The sequence below is a fragment of the Penicillium chermesinum genome, assembly GCF_028974085.1.
Source record: "Penicillium chermesinum strain IBT 19713 chromosome Unknown utg000006l:1.0-2335141.0:1.0-2336784.0, whole genome shotgun sequence".
Lineage (NCBI taxonomy): Eukaryota > Fungi > Ascomycota > Eurotiomycetes > Eurotiales > Aspergillaceae > Penicillium > Penicillium chermesinum.
In genome coordinates this window covers 112,571-130,782 of record NW_026695316.1, presented here as the reverse complement: position 1 = coordinate 130,782, position 18,212 = coordinate 112,571, and the positions used below count along the sequence as shown (strand labels likewise).

At 49.4% G+C, this 18,212-nt stretch overlaps 9 protein-coding genes across 9 annotated transcripts; 5 read left to right on the top strand and 4 right to left on the bottom strand.

The window, feature by feature from the left end:
* Window positions 1–59: 59 nt before the first annotated feature.
* N7468_007807 (uncharacterized protein) lies at window positions 60–895 on the bottom strand (the record flags this gene model as incomplete). Its single annotated transcript, XM_058477103.1, has 3 exons — window positions 60–149; window positions 201–409; window positions 463–895. The coding sequence occupies 3 exons, from the start codon at window positions 893–895 to the stop codon at window positions 60–62; spliced, it is 732 nt and encodes a 243-aa protein (XP_058327448.1).
* Window positions 896–1,760: 865 nt separating this feature from the next.
* Window positions 1,761–2,660, top strand: N7468_007806 (alpha/beta hydrolase; the record flags this gene model as incomplete). The annotated part of the gene is made up of 1 exon (XM_058477102.1): window positions 1,761–2,660. One exon carries the CDS (start codon window positions 1,761–1,763, stop codon window positions 2,658–2,660), a length of 900 nt encoding a protein of 299 aa, XP_058327447.1.
* A 928-nt stretch (window positions 2,661–3,588) lies between these two features.
* Window positions 3,589–4,833, top strand: N7468_007805 (uncharacterized protein; the record flags this gene model as incomplete). Its single annotated transcript, XM_058477101.1, has 1 exon — window positions 3,589–4,833. One exon carries the CDS (start codon window positions 3,589–3,591, stop codon window positions 4,831–4,833), a length of 1,245 nt encoding a protein of 414 aa, XP_058327446.1.
* Window positions 4,834–5,288: 455 nt separating this feature from the next.
* Window positions 5,289–6,250, top strand: N7468_007804 (uncharacterized protein; the record flags this gene model as incomplete). The annotated part of the gene is made up of 2 exons (XM_058477100.1): window positions 5,289–5,760; window positions 5,823–6,250. 2 exons carry the CDS (start codon window positions 5,289–5,291, stop codon window positions 6,248–6,250), a joined length of 900 nt encoding a protein of 299 aa, XP_058327445.1.
* A 369-nt stretch (window positions 6,251–6,619) lies between these two features.
* N7468_007803 (uncharacterized protein) lies at window positions 6,620–7,182 on the bottom strand (the record flags this gene model as incomplete). Its single annotated transcript, XM_058477099.1, has 2 exons — window positions 6,620–6,772; window positions 6,832–7,182. The coding sequence occupies 2 exons, from the start codon at window positions 7,180–7,182 to the stop codon at window positions 6,620–6,622; spliced, it is 504 nt and encodes a 167-aa protein (XP_058327444.1).
* Window positions 7,183–9,125: 1,943 nt separating this feature from the next.
* N7468_007802 (HNH endonuclease family protein) lies at window positions 9,126–9,899 on the top strand (the record flags this gene model as incomplete). The annotated part of the gene is made up of 4 exons (XM_058477098.1): window positions 9,126–9,319; window positions 9,374–9,542; window positions 9,593–9,731; window positions 9,787–9,899. The coding sequence occupies 4 exons, from the start codon at window positions 9,126–9,128 to the stop codon at window positions 9,897–9,899; spliced, it is 615 nt and encodes a 204-aa protein (XP_058327443.1).
* Window positions 9,900–10,087: 188 nt separating this feature from the next.
* On the bottom strand, window positions 10,088–10,882 carry N7468_007801 (fungal Zn binuclear cluster domain-containing protein; the record flags this gene model as incomplete). Its single annotated transcript, XM_058477097.1, has 1 exon — window positions 10,088–10,882. The coding sequence occupies one exon, from the start codon at window positions 10,880–10,882 to the stop codon at window positions 10,088–10,090; it is 795 nt and encodes a 264-aa protein (XP_058327442.1).
* Window positions 10,883–12,438: 1,556 nt separating this feature from the next.
* On the top strand, window positions 12,439–15,944 carry N7468_007800 (uncharacterized protein; the record flags this gene model as incomplete). The annotated part of the gene is made up of 13 exons (XM_058477096.1): window positions 12,439–12,520; window positions 12,575–12,640; window positions 12,690–13,025; window positions 13,079–13,191; window positions 13,261–13,400; window positions 13,454–13,533; window positions 13,583–13,800; window positions 13,856–14,824; window positions 14,872–14,983; window positions 15,045–15,160; window positions 15,219–15,340; window positions 15,397–15,448; window positions 15,519–15,944. 13 exons carry the CDS (start codon window positions 12,439–12,441, stop codon window positions 15,942–15,944), a joined length of 2,832 nt encoding a protein of 943 aa, XP_058327441.1.
* A 332-nt stretch (window positions 15,945–16,276) lies between these two features.
* Window positions 16,277–17,599, bottom strand: N7468_007799 (NADH:flavin oxidoreductase/NADH oxidase; the record flags this gene model as incomplete). Its single annotated transcript, XM_058477095.1, has 1 exon — window positions 16,277–17,599. One exon carries the CDS (start codon window positions 17,597–17,599, stop codon window positions 16,277–16,279), a length of 1,323 nt encoding a protein of 440 aa, XP_058327440.1.
* Window positions 17,600–18,212: the final 613 nt, after the last annotated feature.

Sequence of the window (18,212 nt, the reverse complement as noted above, 5' to 3'; positions counted from 1 at the left end):
CTGACTCTGAACCAGAATCGTTGATGCTACCACGGGCCATCTTCCTTTGCTTTGGGGATCTACCAAGTCTCGGAATACGGCCGCAAGTCAATCTCGTGAGTAAATGTTGTCCTTGGCTGCGTGTGCAAGAACCAATAGGACTCGGCAATCTATGAATGGTTAGAGACCCGGGCTCGGACGTATCAGCCAGGTAGGCTCACCCAGGTTGGGTCAATCTTCGCGTCTGGTTTATCATCATTGATTCCCCGGGTCTTTTCAGTGTCGATGATGCCGTCAATGATGGCATGGGAGACATGAACCCCTTGCGGACCAAACTCCCGGGCCAGCGACTGCGACATGGCACGAATGCCAAATTTGGACATGGCGAACGAGGAGAGCCCCGAGCCTCCCTTCAACGCAGCAGTGGCACCTGGAAAACCTCTCAGCAAGTGTCGGTAACACATCGAAGAAAGCTCTACCTACCAGTGAAGATCAAAGTCGGCGGGTATTGGCCCTTTCCTCCATGCAGCATCAAGGGCAGAGTCGCTTGGGCGAAGTTGAACGCGCCCTTGACACTGGGCTCGAGGCTACTGATGAATTCATCTGCGCTCGTTTCGAGGAAAGGCTTGCGAGTGAACTTGCTGGCGACATTGTAGATGGCCGCCGCGATGTCCGCATCGTCTCCGAAACGAGCTTTGATCTGATCAATCACGGACCCCATGCTTGTCGGGCTGGTCACATCGGTCGGAATGCTGAGGGCAGACCCGCCGTTCGCCGTGATATCGCGAGAAATGGGATCCAGCGAGGCTTGCGACCGCGCGAGGAGCACGACCGGATAAGCTTGAGCGAATCGACGAGCGATGGCGCCGCCGGTTCCAGGGCCTGCACCGGCAATGATAGCGACCGAGACAGGCATTCTGCAAATTGAGACGAAGATGTAGAAAGGCGGGGATGAATTCGCGTTCGGACTTCCAAGGTTCAAGCTGATCCGATAACGTAACCCACGGCCGAGCAGCCCTGGAGGTCACTGGATCCAAAGTCGCGTTTTTCTACCTCTGTGGACTAGAATGATGGAATACGTAAAGTACCGTATATTACACGTAGTGCCCATAGACTGCTACCTTGGCTCCCTCCCTTCCCTTCTCCTACTAACAAGGGCATCGTTAGTTTGCTCGTTTCACTTCTCAAGTACCAAGCCGCTGGCCCAGGGAGACCTACTTTAAAGTTTTCAGTGATCTAAACCCGGTCAATATCGGTGCCATAAATGCAAAGAGAAGTCCATATGCTGTACTAACTGAAGGTTTAAGAGATAGTCTGGAATCTATATCGATGTAGTAAGGTTGCAAGGCGCGTTCAAAGTTCTGGGAAGCTGCGGCATACTACCGTGGGAATGTATTGGAATTGAAAAGAATCTGCTTCCCAATTGGGCAAAATTGGATACCATGTAATTTTATGCGACGCCAATCGAGTAGTTCTCATATTCTCACGTTCTTCTTGGTCTGCTGAGAAATAAAAGAGCGGTAAACCGTGAAGTCCGAAAATATTCGGCCTCGCCGATAACCTTCGGACTGACGTCAAGATCGGGGCGTGGGGTAAAGAGTATAAATATCTTGGGCAAACACCTCGCCGATAACCTTCGGACTGACGTCAAGATCGGGGCGTGGGGTAAAGAGTATAAATATCTTGGGCAAACACCTCGCCATTTCATTGATTCCAAGCATTGATTCGATATTCCAAGGTTAATTCCAAGCTCACAGACTCCGTTTGCCATATAATTCATCATGTCTGCTATTACTATCCAGAAGGGGCCCATTCAATTAGTTGGCCTTCTCCACAGGCCCACATCTGGCTCTAAGCTCCCAGCTCTCGTCATTGTGCACCCTGGAGGCGGCGTCAAGGAGCAGACTGCAGGACTTTACGCAAAGAAGCTTGCCCAGAACGGCTTTGTAACTGTCTGCTACGACGCTTCCCACCAGGGCGAGAGCGGTGGCGAGCCTCACTTCCTCGAAGACCCTTCTCAACGGGTCAGCGATGTCTGGAGTGTCGTTGATTACCTCGAAAAACTCGAGTATGTTGACTCCGATAAGATCGCCGTCGTCGGTGTCTGTGCAGGGGGTGGTTATGCGACCGCTGCCGCCAAGATGGATCACCGCCTCAAGGCCCTCGCCACGATCAGCATGGTCAACATTGGCGACTCAGCACGTCTGGGCTGGGACGGCGACGAAGATGCGAAAGAGAAAATTGCAGCCTTCGACATGGCCGCCAAACAAATCACGGCCGAAAACAACGGAGCTGAGCCTGCAGCCGCACCCTATGTGCCTCCCCAGCTGGACGACAAGACTCCTGCTGATATGAAGGAGGCGCACGATTATTACCTCACTCCGCGAGCCCAACACCCCCGTGCTTGCAACAAAATGTTGATTCGGAGCTTCCCGCTTGTGTTGAACTTTGATGCTTTCCACCTGGCGGATCTTTACTTGACCCAGCCGACTCTGCTTATTGCCGGTGAGAAGGCAGGTTCCTTATGGCATACCGAGAAGCTCGATAAGTTGATCGGAGGTGCTTCGAAGAAGCTGATCGTCCCCGGTGGGACGCACATGGACTTCTATGATCAGGACAAGTATGTTGATCTGGCTGTCAAGAATGTTTCCGAGTTTATGAGCGAGAAGCTGCGAAAGTGAATCAATGTTTCATCGATTGAAATTAGCCATACATTGAGAATTGCTATAACCGCGATCGCCCCTACAGATTCAATTCCGCTAGATACGGACTATAGTTAGATAAGGAGCTTATATGGCGAACCGAAGGGGCATTCATAGTTCACGAAAATCTGGGCTTGAGGACGACAGAATGTTATCACAACAGTAACAGTTAAGCATTTAATGAGTTAAATTTTGGGACCGCGAAGTAACTATAGATGAAACTCACCATAGCTAACGCATGAGTTTAATTGAGTAGAGCCATTGTACAAAGATAATTAGACTAGCCAGTACTATGACCATCAATTTTTTTTAGGTAAGGTGAAGATATACAAGTCTCCGAAAGTACTATTTGCCTTTCTATTACTCTTTGCTTAGTTCCGAAGGTCAACCATGGGCATGTATTGTAAAATGTTAAGTTGACATGTACTACTATAAAGCACAAAAGACGAGAACCAGTACCTTCCTCTTCTAAATCATAGTCTTTCCTTACGTTTTCAAGATATGTATGATTGCACCATTAACCTTGCCATCGCAGCTCTTAGTTATAGTGTTATCGCCTCGCTTGTAAAAATATGCCGGGGGGCCGGATCCACCTAACATCCCTAGGATTAATTCTACGAGGCATATCTGAGTCTTCGCTCTATCTGTGAACAACATGATCTAGGGTCGACAGAGGGTGTTGCTAGGAGCTTATCCACTGTGTGCTACGAAAAAACGGTTACACTGTTCGGGTAGCCTTCTTTTCGGGATTCACTTCGTCTGGCCAATATGCTCTTGCTTCACCTTTATCCGCTTCCACCTAATTCACGTGATCTAGACTCACAGATATATTGCCTTCACCTTCAGTCTCTCGTTTATCCCCAAAGCAAGATTAGCCAGTCCAATTTTTCTCGGTATCAATTCTACTATGATAAATCCGGAAGACAGATTCTTTTCGGAGGGCCAGGGCTACTTCGGCCCGCGAGAAAACCCCTTGACCGAGACCCATTGCAACGTCTGGGACTGGGATCGCCTACAGATGGTTAAGGTCAAAGGCACCGCCAAGCTGTTCCTACCGGATGAGGATGTGGAAATCCCGGTTTCGGCGCATTTCGCTGACTACCTGTCGCCGCATGTCCGCGCAATCACAGTCGACGACGACGGGCTCCTTGCTGGAGTCTCGACCGATCCGGAAGAGGATGACACTCTATTTGTTGCATATCTTCCATTCTCAAGTCTTGAGTCACTCACCGATTGCCGGACAATCCAGTACTCTAAACTTCACGAGCTTGACCGACTCTCACCCGGCGTTGATCTCTCATTATACAAAGACGAGTTTGGGATCCCTCAAAAGGTTGCTTTCAAATTCAACCCTTTAGCAAAACCTCTGAGACTACAAATGGCCTGGGACGAACTCAACCTCTTTAAGCGTCTGCCACCACACCCCAATATAGTACCATTTGATCGCGTTGTTCTCGAAGACGTGGAGTCTCGGGTCATTGGATTCACAACGAAGTACATCCCAGCTGAAAATCTCGCGGATCCAAAAGTGCCTTTCCGGTTTGAGTGGCTACAGCAGCTCACCCAACTCGTCGATTTCCTCAATCTGGAACTGGGGATCATGCATCAAGATATTGCCCCCCGAAATCTGCTTATCGATCCCGACACACAAAAGATTCTTCTCTTTGACTTTGATCGCGCTGCATGCGGAAAGAGACGCTTGATGGAGGGTCGAGATGACATAAATGGTGTTGTATTTACGCTATACGAGCTCATCACGAACGATACACATCTCACGAGTATTCCCCACTGGGATCGAAACATAGACATGGTGCAAAGTATGCCAGAGTGGACTTGCAATCGCGAGCTGGACTCTGACGTCTCGAAGTTCCGCAACTTTTTGAATGAATGGGTAGCCACGCGAAAGTTGGACGGAGACATGGAACGATATCTCAATGCACCCAGCCGGCTAACATGGCCGGATCTGCCAAGAGCGCCGGACTATGATGTACCTTATGAAATGGGCCAAACTTCCGATGGAAAACCAATTTGGACAACGGGCCCACGGTTCAGACGCACTGCGATGGAGAAGGGGCAGTATTGTTTCCGTTGGGAGAGACCACCCCAGAGCAGGGCTAAGAATGACGTGCACCGGCCTGATATTGGAAAATAGAACGTGCAGTCATACTGAATTAAGTCCGATCTTGTAGGAAACGCTTGACAGGCCTTTCTTTCCTGATGCCCACGATTATATCCTAGTGATTAAACTGCTTCTAAAGGTCATGAATCAAAAATAAGCCTGAGCTGGGCATGTAGGAGCAAGAACAGAGTTCCAAATGCTGGGGTGTAAACAGCTGAATAGGTGATCTTGGTGCTGAGGCCTGTGTGGACACCACAGACCCATTTACTCAGAGTTAGAGCGGGTGGGAACAGCCAGACTAACGATATCGGTGGCGCGTGCTAACTAGATACAATGTCACGTGGGTAACCTTATCCTTTGGCCGCGCCAGCATAAAAGATCCAACCTTGCTGGTCGACTTCAACCTTTTTAATTCTCCATCCTTCCCTTCCCCCACCACAGAGCGCTTACGCATCATTTGGACGTTCTCTGGAATCCCACACGCCATAATGTCAACATTGTCTGCTTTCTCAGACCAGTTACCTGATGGGTCATTACGAGAGATGAATTTCTACGACTCTTCCTTCTTCAAAGATCCAAGCAAACGCCTCCCGACCCCTTCGGAAGTAAAAGCTTTATCGGAAGATGCTCATACGAGCCCCCACCCGAAGCCAATTATATTCAAAGACTCCGATCTCTTTGTCAAGTTTGGTCCTTGTGTTACCACCGCAGAAGCACAGTGTCTTTGGATGATCAAACGGGTCTTTGGCGACGACGTTCCAGTTCCTGAAGTTTTCGGGTGGCGAGTAGATGATGAGAAGAACCATGTTTTCATCTATATGGAGCTTATCCAAGGACGAACATTGTTGGATCGTTGGAACGAACTTACTGATCTAGATCAAAACTCGCTCCGTAATGATCTTATTCAGATCATTAAAGCTTTACGCCGACTTGAACAAGATCCTCTTCAGCAATATATTGGTATATCCTAGACCAAACAGAATATTCCAAAGCTAGAGACTTATATCTAACCAATCTTCCAGGTTCGATAAGCCACCAGAAAGCTCAAGATTATGTCTTTCAATCATATCCAGAAGCCGGCCCTTTCTCTACTGTTAAAGAGTTCCATGACTGGTTTTCCTCTTTACCACAACAACGGCTTCCTCCGTCGAAAAAATTCAAAGATCCATATAGGGATTCTTTACCTGACGACGAAGACATCAAATTTACTCATGCAGACCTCCACCGAAGTAACATCATGGTTTCTTCCAGCAAGCCTGCTCGTATCCTTGCTATCGTGGATTGGGAGCAAGCAGGGTGGTATCCAAGCTATTGGGAATATTGCAAAGCACGCTACACATGCTGGTCCGAGGACGAATGGCGATGGGAATGGATTGACAAATTTTTATGTCCACGACTGCCAGAACTTGAGGTTTTTGTAGAATACATATTATCAATAGGGTCTGTCTGAATTATCATTACGTTGTTTTATTTGGGTATCTCACGCTTGACGGAGAAACGTGTCTTTGAATGCTATAATTTTATCTAGGCTGATAGCCTCTATATATCTCGAATTATCATCATATCCTAGTACTAGGAACAAAGTGATTGAAGTGCATATGTGTAGAATATGTATATAGGTAATTAAAAAATCTTACTAAGGTTAAGGATAAAAGTCGAAATCCTCCTACTTAGTATCCCGAGAGTTAGTAGTAGGGTAAGCAGACAGGCAATAAGAATAAGTGATGTTAACAGTCTGAACAGCGCTATCAACTCAGCGTCCTTCCATCAAAAGCATCCACAGCTTGGTAGATATTTCCTTAATGGTTTTCCAAGGCTCTCAATGTTGCCTAACAGGACGTAGACCGATGCCGAAGGCCGGAGGATCACGTTTGGACTGGACAATCTGGATTGCCTCTTCGCCAATGAGACCTTTGGCGACCAAATAACGAACATATTCCATGGTCCATTCTTGACAGCATTTGTTGGTGGTCTGAATCAGAAAATCATGAGTATGGCCAATATAAACAATCAATCCGGGGAGGAACTTACCTCATTGACAGGTGCCATGAAGTTCTGGCTGATTCCTGGCGTGGGGACATGGGCAGCGAAAATCTCAATCCTTCCTCTGGGCGTTTTGTCTGTACTAGGCTCGGTATCTGTGGAGTCGAAAATGTTTGAAGAATGGACTTGCCCAATGGCAACAATTTCGTGGGGGAATCTGGTCTGTTCTGGACAGTAATTTCGTTTAAACTGCAGTTCGTAGCCAATCATAGGCGCGCCGACAGCATGAATCAGAGTCCCATAATCAGGACGTGCTGGGGAGGGGACAAATATTGAGAAGTGTGCTCGTTGAAAAGAAGCAAACCGAAAAGAGACGAGGTAAATGGTTCGCATGGCCATGATGTAGGTCTTTCGTTGGTTTCTGATGAAGAGACGATGAGACGATGGACAGATGGAGAAGAGAGGATGAGAGTATGGAAATAGGTGCCACCGTCACTTGATTCTGCCGCGTACCACTGCCCGAGTATTAGGAGTAATCCATCTGAACCATGGGAAGTTACGATGGCGGGCCGCTAGAGGGCAGTTTGGTTGGTGCCGTAGTCCTTCCTCCTCTTTCTTCTCCTTCCTCCTCTTGAAAAACGATCGACCCGTCGATGGCTGCCCCTTCCTGGCCTACAGAAATCACCCAAAGACGCATCAGACATGGATTGACAAGTTTTTACGCGCACGACTGCCAGGATGTGAAGTTTTTGATGAATACACAATATCAAATGGGGCTGTTTGAGGACCAATTAAGGCAACGTTGATTGCGTTTCCTTGTTCCATTTCTTTGCCTCCCATGCATTCTTCGACACCTCTTAGAATCTCACCTTTGGCTACCTCCAGATTCTCGTAGGATTCAATGGCGCATCAGACGAGCGAGGGATGGCATGCCTATATATTCCCTTCGAACGGGAGAGGGAGAACTCGTGCCAGATACTCAGTCCAGTCTGGTATTGGCTTCAGTTCTCGACGTGCTTGAACATAGTCCTGATGTTCCGATTACAAGCCTGCATATGCCCAGTCAATAATAGCTGTCATACGACCTCCTTTGACGAGAATATTCCGAGGAGTGAGATTAAAGTGAGTAAACATGATCCGATGGTGATCAGAAAAGTGTTATCTTGGCCTAATGCTGCAGTATACCTGGCGCAGCTCTGACGAGACCCACAGAATCAACTCATGGAATTGCTGCGCGGAATCAAATCGACGACCTTCGACAGAAGTGATCTGGCTACTGATAGCTTTACCGCATTTGCGTGTTCCAATACAGTGCCCTTTTAAAGCACATAATTGCTCTGAATAGCAACGAGTTCGCCCGCAGTAGAGAGTTATCTGATGCGAGTCTAAGTCACCCATACATCATCAAGATGCTTCCCGGGTACGTACTCCTTCACAAAAGCAAGGACACTATCCCCTTCGTAATGAGGATCGCGAACTTTTGGCACATGCATCGTTGTTGCGGTCGCTATGAACTGAAGGGTTTATGCTTCTTGAGAACCGAAGATGGCAGGTTTGACCGACAAAATATCATAACGAGAGTAACCGTGTGATTACCCAGCTAATGAAGCGTAGTACCTTCCTTACCCTTGAAGTTTTCCATTATTGGGCTTAATTTCGCTTTCCCATTTTCAAAAACATCATATGACCAATCGATGGCGAGTATCGTAGAAGAAAACACGGAGCGTAGGAAAGGCGGGGCAGGATTGGAGAGGGGCACGATAGTAAACTAAGTGGCGGCACTGTCGCCGCACTGCACTTGGCCACATTATCAACCCTCCCAGAACTAACTCTGCCTGTCCCCCAAATGGCTTCAAAGTATTAAGGCTCATGGGCTAGCTATAGCCTGTACGGAGTTTATTGGAACTAAAGCTCTCTATTGCCTTCAGATCTAATCTGATCGTGTTCCTGGATCTGGATCTTGGCGATCCCAGCCCACTGCACCGCGAGAAATTACTCCGCCAATCAGAAATCAGCATCCTCCCAGGTGATTTCCATGTTGACAATACGAGACTAACAACGGGAGAGAGTACAATACGCTTATCGCCTCGTCCAGTCATGATCGACGGGGACATCAACGTGCAACGCCAAGATGGCGCCAAGGCCCTGCCAAGGCCCAGGGGCTGTTGATGTTGCACTTGGGCTGCAGAATGGACCGTCACAACAAACACTCTATCATGCCAAATCCCTCGATGGGGACCGGAGTCAGACGGACAAGCGGTGATGCGAGGCCGACGCGAATAGTTTAAAGGGATCGGCCAGTCGGTGGTTGCCCCTTCCTGGCCTACGGAAATCACCCCAAGATGCATCAGACGTGGTTCACAGCGGCCTGTCTCGGCCTGCTGGCCATTCAGCCCGTTCTCGCGGCACCAACGCCTCCTAACATCCCCAGTGCCTCCACAGCAAAAAGTGAGCTGGGATCTCTCACCGTGGCGGACCAAGGCTCGTCAGATGGGTATTCCCGCGATAAATTCAAGCACTGGATAGCCCAAGGACAGTAAGTCAACTCCTTATCTGGGCATAAGCGTGCGATCTTTAAAATTTGTCCAAGTGAATGCGACACCCGCGACCTGGTCCTCAAGCGCGACGGCACCGGCACTCAGGAGGGGGCCGATTGCAAGATTACTGGCACATGGGTGTCTCCATATGACGGCGCCAAATGGACTGACGCCAGCGATCTCCAAATTGACCACCTTGTTCCGCTTTCCAATGCTTGGAAGGTAGGGATGACTCCTGCCCTGTATGGATTTCTCGCTAACGGGGGGCATAGTCCGGCGCATCTAGTTGGACCGCCGCGGAGCGTCAGGATTTCGCGAATGACCTGAACAATCCCCAGCTTTTGCCGGTCACAAGCAGCGTAAATGAGTCCAAGGGAGACCGTGGCCCGGAGGAGTGGAAGCCCCCATTAGGTACGCCAAAACCAATGCAGCAGATACTCGAGGCCGTAGCTGACACGGAAAACAGAATCCTTCTACTGCACCTATGCGGAGATGTGGGTCAAGGTTAAGACAACATACAAGTTGACCATCACGGCCGACGAGAAGTCTGCCCTTTCGGAAATGTTGGACAGCTGTTAAGATGTTTGAAGAAGCCACATGGCGAGGATGCTATTTCGCCAAGTCATTGTTGGAATCCTTCATAGTCATCGTCACCAGAGACGGATAGTGGGCCTGTCAATATCCCCTCCTCAATAATAGCCTGGGTCTGATGGTAGATTTTGCATGTTATTCCGAGTCGTGACAATTACTCTTCGCTAGGCAATATATCAGTCCCTGTTGTTACCATCCAAGAAAGCCTGCAATCCTATCCATCGCCGCGTGCAGTGATCCGGCGCTGTGTCCAAGTGGTAGCGCCCTCTCCAAATCTCCTCCAATCTCTTCAATGTCCATTTCGCTTGCCCACCGGCACGCATCTCTTGGAGTATGGTGAGATAATCCCGTATGACTTGAATCTCATCTTGCAGTACCATCACAGCGCCGAAGATTGCTAGAGGCCAAAGCAAAAAGCTAGCGAAATATTGTTCAGGGTCAACCATCAGGAGTGTGTTCATGGCACCTTGGAGATGCGTGATGATCGTTCTATCCGCTTCCTTGGAATCTATTCCTGGATAGCCTTTCATGAGCATGATCTGTAGAGCGTATAGATACAACATCTCTGCGTGATTCCGGGTTGTCATTATGCCTGGGACGAACTGGGACAATTGAGATTCTAGATCTTCCCGAATAGCCAATTCCGCATTGCTTAATGGGCCTGGTATACGGGCCAGCTTGGTAGTATCCGCTATCAGAAGGAAAAACTCATAAGAAGTATGGAGGATCGGCTGGTTGACAACTTCGGGTTCTCCGCTGGTAGAGGGGAGATGTACTGGGTCTGAGAAGTAACGCGAGAGCCCAAGGCGCCGTTGTGGATCAGACAAAACATCGAGACATGGATCGAAAGCCATCATCACCGAGGCGTGATAGACAAACGATTCCACACAGATTCGGTCAAACACAGCGGCAGCTTGAGCGCTCCCCGCCCACCTTGGACATCTTTGGGTAAGGAGAGTGCCCGATGCCATGACGTGCGGTGCAATATTCGGGGTAGCATCCACTCGACAGCTCTGATGCTCAGCAAGTCAATAAGCTTCCATGGGAGTGATGGGGCTTTCTAACCTCGAAAACAGCAAGGGTAACCACAGTTGCCAGCAAGCTATCATCACACGTTGCCTCTGCCTTATTACAGAGGGTACTTTGCAGGAAGTTCAGTGTTTTGATATAGCTTTCCACGGCGCAGTGAACAGACCAACCAGAGGAGGAGGCTATCTGCATTCCAGCGATCGAAATCAAAGCGCCCATCAACGGTGGAAACTCTAGAGCTAGTCTTAGCATGTACGTCTGGTCTGTATACCGGGCAAGTGACTTTTGCCGAATGAGGCGTGGCAGGGTGGTGGAAGAAAAATATCTGAAGAGGTAACGATGCTGATCGTGGTGGAAAGGCGAAGGCATCGCCACTGGGGGAGGGAGCTGCAGAAAGTAGAGCTCGGTTTCGACTACGGATCTTCGTGATGAATTGTCCTCTCTATGAAGGCGACCATTGCGGTGTATGCGCCGGTCTGTCTCTTGGCCAGAGGGCCAATTACAAACCAGGCCGATACGAGTGCAACCGCCGCATTGGGGTGTTCTTTCGTCGCATTTCTTTCTTCGACGTCGACCTGTGAATTCCCTTTAGAGCACGGCAATAGGTGAACCTGGGCACTGACTCACATTGCAAGCAGCCAGTCCTAGTCCTCCATTTTGCTGTCGATAGCCTGGCCATGTCAAGCGCAGGGAGAGGAGAAGGCGGGGACGTCTCATTGTTCGCGCATGATCGTCGCTATCGCCGGGTCGTCGCCGTTATCGCTCTTATCGGCTGTTACGCTCACATTTGCTGGTTGCTTTAGCAGGGGAAGACTATTAATGCCGATAGCCTTGAAGGCTGAATGACATGGGGTGTGGGTTTGCATTTCGTACAGCAGATTAATAGTCCCATTTTGTTAGAATCACGAGTAATATCTGCACTAGCTAGTACGTAGTGTCCCTAATATCTGTCAATATCACTTTCACGTTGACTAGTGAGCTCAGCAGAACAGCAGCGGTAACCTATTCGACACATTTTACTTGATTATAGATGAATAAATTAACGAGGAAACTCGCAAGTCGCCCCTGTAAATCGCACTACAACCCTTGTCATGGAGTTGGAGACCCAAGGGAGCCGGAGCTTCGATCCCAACCCCGCGTTTCCCCGCTCACTTGAGGATATCGAGCTTCTGGTGGGGGCTTTCCACAATAAATACAACGGTTACGTTGGAATGGAGACGGTGTGCCTATCTGTAACCATTGGTTATCCATTTAGCCTAATCTGAGCTAGAGCTAGATATAGTTTGATTAGCAAAACCACACATGACCTTTAGCTCATCCATAGCTTCACCACAGCCACGCTTCGAATAGTTCAGTTATACTACTGAAGCCTTTATTGTAAAAAAAAACCAGCTACATTTTAAATATGCTTTCGCTCGTGTTGATATACGCTTTCAGCCTCCTATGCCACGCTTGGTCACCTCCAGGTTTTCGGTCTGATGACCCCTGGCACTCGAATATGGATACGCGAAGCCAGTGGTCTGCAGAGAAGCAAACGTTCATAGACTCACTAGTGGCAAACCTCACCATCCCTGACATGGGTCAGCTTATGTTCTAACCCAATGAGAGATTTGCAATGCTGATATGCAGCTTAGTTCTCCAGATGCATCTGATGTTTGCAGATAACATAATCGGACCGAATTCTGATAATGCGTTATATGGTATTCTAGATCATGAACTATGATATTTTTGCTTCTAATGTGGAAATAGATTATGCCATGCAGTCAGCGCCGGGGTCCCCGATAGGCGTCATCCACGACTGGTATCCAACGAACAAATCACAATACAACGACCTCCAGCGTCTGAACAGAGCGAAATCTCACATCAACATACCTTTCATGCAAACAGGCGAGTGCCTCCATGGCGTGGGATCATTCAAACAGTCCATGTTTCCGGCGCCGATAGGAATGGCTGCATCTTTTGACACAGATTTGATCTATCGAGTTGGGAGAGCGATCGGCACTGAGGCTCGTTCCATTGGCATTCATGCGTGTTTTGCGCCCGTTCTGGATCTCGCGAAAGAGCCTCGCTGGGGCCGAGCTCAGGGTCTGTGTCTTGGAAAGATCCAATAAAATTGCATGCTTACTGAACTGATCTAGAGGACTGGGGGGAAGACAGTACCCTAACAGCGCACCTGGGTGTTGCTTTTGCGTCAGGTCTATCCAAAAACAGCACTTGGTCCGACTCGGATGCTGTCGTTCCTGTAATGAAAGTACGATTTATCTTGATGTATTACATGTCAAGCACTGCAAATACTGATTCGATGTATCTCTTCTTATAGCATTTTGCAGCTCACGGCAGCCCTCAAGGCGGCCATAACGCAGCTCCGTTCATGGGTTACGGAGCTCGCGAGGTGCTTCAAGAGATGCTAATTCCATTCAAAGCTGCTGTGGAGCTTGGAGGAGTCAAAGGGGTCATGATGTAAACTCTGCTGGGGCCTTCCTGGGGCCATCTTGATCTAACAAATATCTCAGGGCTTATAGCGAGTTTGACGACGTACCTTGCTCCGTAAACCCCTTGCTATATGAGGCGTTGGCCGCTTGGGGATATGATGGTTTGTCTCACGATCAAGCATTACGTGATTCCCTGCTGACCGAAATCAGGCTTTGTTACTGCAGACGATACTGGTAAGCGAGTCTTGGATGATAATACTTACTGTCGATGTGAGAAGTCGCTAACCGAGAGGATCCCCGTTGCAGGACTTTCGGAGCTATTGAACACACATCTGGTCACCGACTCCGTAGCTGACACAATTTCCCAGTGGCACAACTCCGGTGGGATGATTCAATATTACGACTTCCCCCTGGATCAGTACATTAATGTACGGATCCCCCCTTATGCATAGTATCAATAGGTCACATATTGACTGTCACAAGGCCACCGCGTCTCTCGTTTCCAATGGCACTTTGAGTGTTACGACTCTGCGCTCATTGGTCAGGCGAGTGCTCGGTGTTAAATACGACTTAGGACTATTTGACAACCCTTATATCCCCGAGCATATCAACTCTCAAGACATCACAGATGCGCACGCTCCTCTCACGTTGGAAGCCGCCCAAAAGAGCATTGTTCTCTTGGAGAACAAGAATTCAACTCTCCCAATTAGACCTGATACACACGATATCAGCAGGATATTCCTTGGAGGCCCGTTCAGCGATACATTCAATTTTGGGGATTACTCAGGGCAGTACGGAGGATATCCGGTCAAGGACGCCAGCACAATCCGTCAAGCGATTCTCGAAGAGATGACACGGAATTTCCCCAAGACCGACTTGGTCACATCTTGGGGGGCCAATTCGTGGGATTATAATGGCCAGTATAACATCCCGCCCTATCTACTCTCACACAATGGGACATCGGGAGGACTTTTGGCCACGTATTATGCAGACACGAATTTCACCGATGCTCGATACCAGAAACTGGAAACCCCTAGCCTAGACTGGGGCCTTTACCCTCCCCAGGGTCTTCCGTCGAACAATTTCAGTGTTGTTTGGGAAGGGCGGGTGGCGATCCCCGTGGACGCTGAAGTTGATGGATGGTTCGGTGTTGCAGTCTATCCCAACACCTCAGCTAGACTCTTTATAGACGGTGTTCAGCATATTTATGCTGAGCCTACACCGGAAGGCAATATTCTTTCTAATATTCCCGGTCTCTCCTACACCTCAGTCAACGGAACAGCACCTCCGCCAGGCTCTTCACCATTCAGGTTTGAGAAAGCTGCATCCCATAAGATCAGGCTGGAGTATCAAGCTTGGAATTATGTTCAAAAGTTTCAAAATGCCAACTCTTTGAACGCACAAGTTCTCTTGTTTTGGAATCTTGTGGATCAGAAAAATCCTATACAGCAGGTTCGCATTCGATTTATAACACGCGATCACATAACTAAGACATCCAGGCCGTTGATCTCGCTCAAACCTCCGACCTTGTCATCCTAGCAGTTGGAGCCGCTTGGAATAGTGACGGTGAGTCTGGTGACCGTGCAACTCTCCAGCTCTCACCCAATCAAAGTGGGTTCTCTACGCCGTCAGTCTGATGCCCCTTTCAGTTAACCTTCTGAATCATCATTAGCTGCGCTTGCCAGCGCCATCTTAGACCTGGGCAAACCGACCATTCTCGTTCTGCAGGGAGGGCGTCCATTTGCTATCCCTCAGCTTTATAATAAGTCTGCGGCTGTTCTCAACAGTGTGCGTTGGAAGTCTGATCATCCATGGCTTCTTATGAACACCTACTAAATGAGAACAGTTCTTCCCAGGCCAATCCGGCGGGGCCGCCATCGCGGATATCCTGTTTGGTAAAATAAACCCAGGGGGACGCGTTCCCATTAGCGTTCCATACAGTGTTGGAACTTTGCCCGCCTTCTACAAGTATGACTGATCGTTATCATATTTTGAAAGAATTCACTCATCTGAGCAAAAAATAGTTACAAGCCTTCCGTTCCACGAGAGTATACGGATACCCCATTTGAACCTCTGGTGCGTTCGCTCGGAAGACTCAACTTGAAGCCGACTTGAATCCTCATGCTAACTCCATCTACCCCGGAAGTATCCCTTTGGGTACGGGCTTTCGTACTCGAATTTCAGTCTGGAAGGCTTCCAAGCCTCAGCCAAACAGCAGACACAAGGCTCTGCCCCTAATAGCTTCGACGCTAACTCTTTGATCACATTCTCGGTCACCGTCACCAATACAGGAGCTGTTGCGGGAAGCTATGTTCCACAGGTCTATCTTCTCGGTCGCATCTCGTCGATCGTCCGCCCCGTGAAGCAGCTGGTAGCCTTCACCCGTGTTTATCTTGCGGCTGGACAGGCCACCACCGTTGCCATGGACCTGGACGTTTCTAGATATTTGGTTATCTTGGATCGTTCATACAAGTGGACGGTGGAGTCGGGCGAATACACCTTTGCGCTGCTTGAGAACGGCGGCAGCAGGGCCGATACCTCGCGAAATGTCACACTCACCTGCGTTGGATGAATGCAGTAGAGTTTTGAAAGTCCTTGTCACACTGACGAACCCCTCGAGAAGCGATGCCATCCCGATCGACGGGGAGCTACCATGAAAGTCAGATCCTTCCGAGTACAAGTACTAGCAGACACCATAAATCTATTTCACGATTCTCGGTACGTTATTTCAGCCACTGGCCCGCAAGCTGATACCTAGTACGATGGCCCTGGCTTAAACTGATCGGGTCTGTGGATCCATGGCGGCCCACGTCCAGTAGCTTTTCCCCCACAATCTCTTGGTGCATATATTCTATCATAGTCATAATTGCTATCAGACAAAAATGTATCGCTTGAGTAATATGTTCAGACAATGGCTCGGCCAAACTGTACAGGAACTGAAACAGGTACATTCAATGCCTTTGCAGCTTTCAAAACCCACTCTGGCTCGCGCAAAAACTGTCTCGCCATCAATAGCGCATCGGCCTTCGGGCTGTGGCCGGAGATCATGGACTCAGCAGCAGAGGCTTCATCTGCTCCTTGAGTTATCTCGCGGGCCGATTCCGCCTCCGTGATCAACCCCACAGCTCCTACGAGTGTGGTCTGACCTGCTGCATGAATTTCCTTCCGGATCTGGCCTGCCAAGTCGATCTGGTAGTTGGTATGTGGCTCAATCTTTTGTGCCGCATGGTTGCCCCCCGAGCTGACATCCAGGAAGTCCACGCCAAGCCCCGGTAGCAACTTGGCCAACTGGAAAGAGGATTCCAAATCCCAAGAACCTGTCTCGGCGGCCACCGGTTGGTTCTCGAGCCAATCGGTCGCACTGATTCGAAGGAACAAGGGGGTCCCAACCGGGATGGCTGCTCGGACAGCGGAAGCAACTTCGTGCACGAGGCGGATGCGATTCTCAAAGCTTCCTCCATATTTATCCGTTCGGCGGTTGGTCACCGGACTGAGAAACTGATGCAGGAGATAGCCATGGGCCGCATGGATTTCGATCACATCAATGCCAGCCTCCACCGCCAGCTTTGCGCTCCGCGCAAAGGCGCGCACGATCTCTTCTACTTCGTCCGTACGAAGCTCGCGAGGCGGCCAGAATTTATCACCTTGCGACCAGATATGCTCTTCGCCCCCCGAGGGCCCGACAACATCCGCGGGCCAGCCAAAGACGCTCTCGTCCGCTTTGGCAGTGCCCGACCCCGACGAGGCCACCCAGGGCTCTACCGTGCTGGCCTTGCGTCCAGCATGGGCTAATTGAATCCCAATCTTTGCGCCTTGGCTGTGGACGAAATTGGCTACCCGTTGGATCCCTTTGAATTGCTCGGACTCATGCCCGTCTTTCCAGAGGCCAGAATCATAAGGAGAGATTCTACCGTTTGGTTGCACGGCCGTGGCTTCGATAATAATGAGGCCGGCGCCTTTGATGGCAAAATGGCCCAAATGAGCCACGTGGTAATCGGTCAGCGCTCCAACGGCCGGAGACGATGGATCGGGTTCCGCGGAATACATGCACATCGGGGCCACGATCACGCGGTTCTTCAGCACCACATCGCGGATTTTCAAGGGCCGAAACAATGTCGGCGTGTTTGGATCTTGCGGATGCAGGCAGCACCGCCACTGTTGGCGGGGGTATAATAAGGGACCCCCCTGGGCTTTGATCCCCCGAGCCGATTGAGATGTTGAGCCCATTGCAAGAGATACGGGCAGATTACTTTTGTCTAGGTCTAGAGGTTCAAGGAAAAAAAGAAAAAGAAATAGTTCAGTTTCTCTTACTCGGCCGAATTTGTCGGGTTCGGCAGTTCATCCATGGATGCCGAAAAAGCAGCTGACAAATTCGTGGTCGCTCAGGAAGCATGCAGACTTCCAGCGATTAGAAATCCGTTTCCCACCTTCCAAGGCGTCCAGGTTCCCAGCTTGGAATCACTGAGCATTCGCTACCCCATCCCCCCACTTCCCTCGTTTCCACTCCCCTCGTGCCCAACATCACCGCTGGCGCGTGTCGAATAACTTGAAAATGTATGGCAGGGGATCTGTTCTAGGACGAGCAGTAGAAGGACCCTGAACAAAACACGATTTCAGATATACGCCTAGTAATTGGATTAGGAGAAACTCCGGCCATACCGGATTTATGATGGCATATTCACGCCCCAGTTCATAAGCGCTGCTAGTAGCTATTTCTCTAAATAGTACATGGTACCCAATTTGTTTCGTTCCTTTATGCTTGAACTTCTTTTCTACGCAGCTTCGTAGCAGATAGTGAGCCGAATGGCACCACATATTTACCTTGATCGCCGGTATGGTT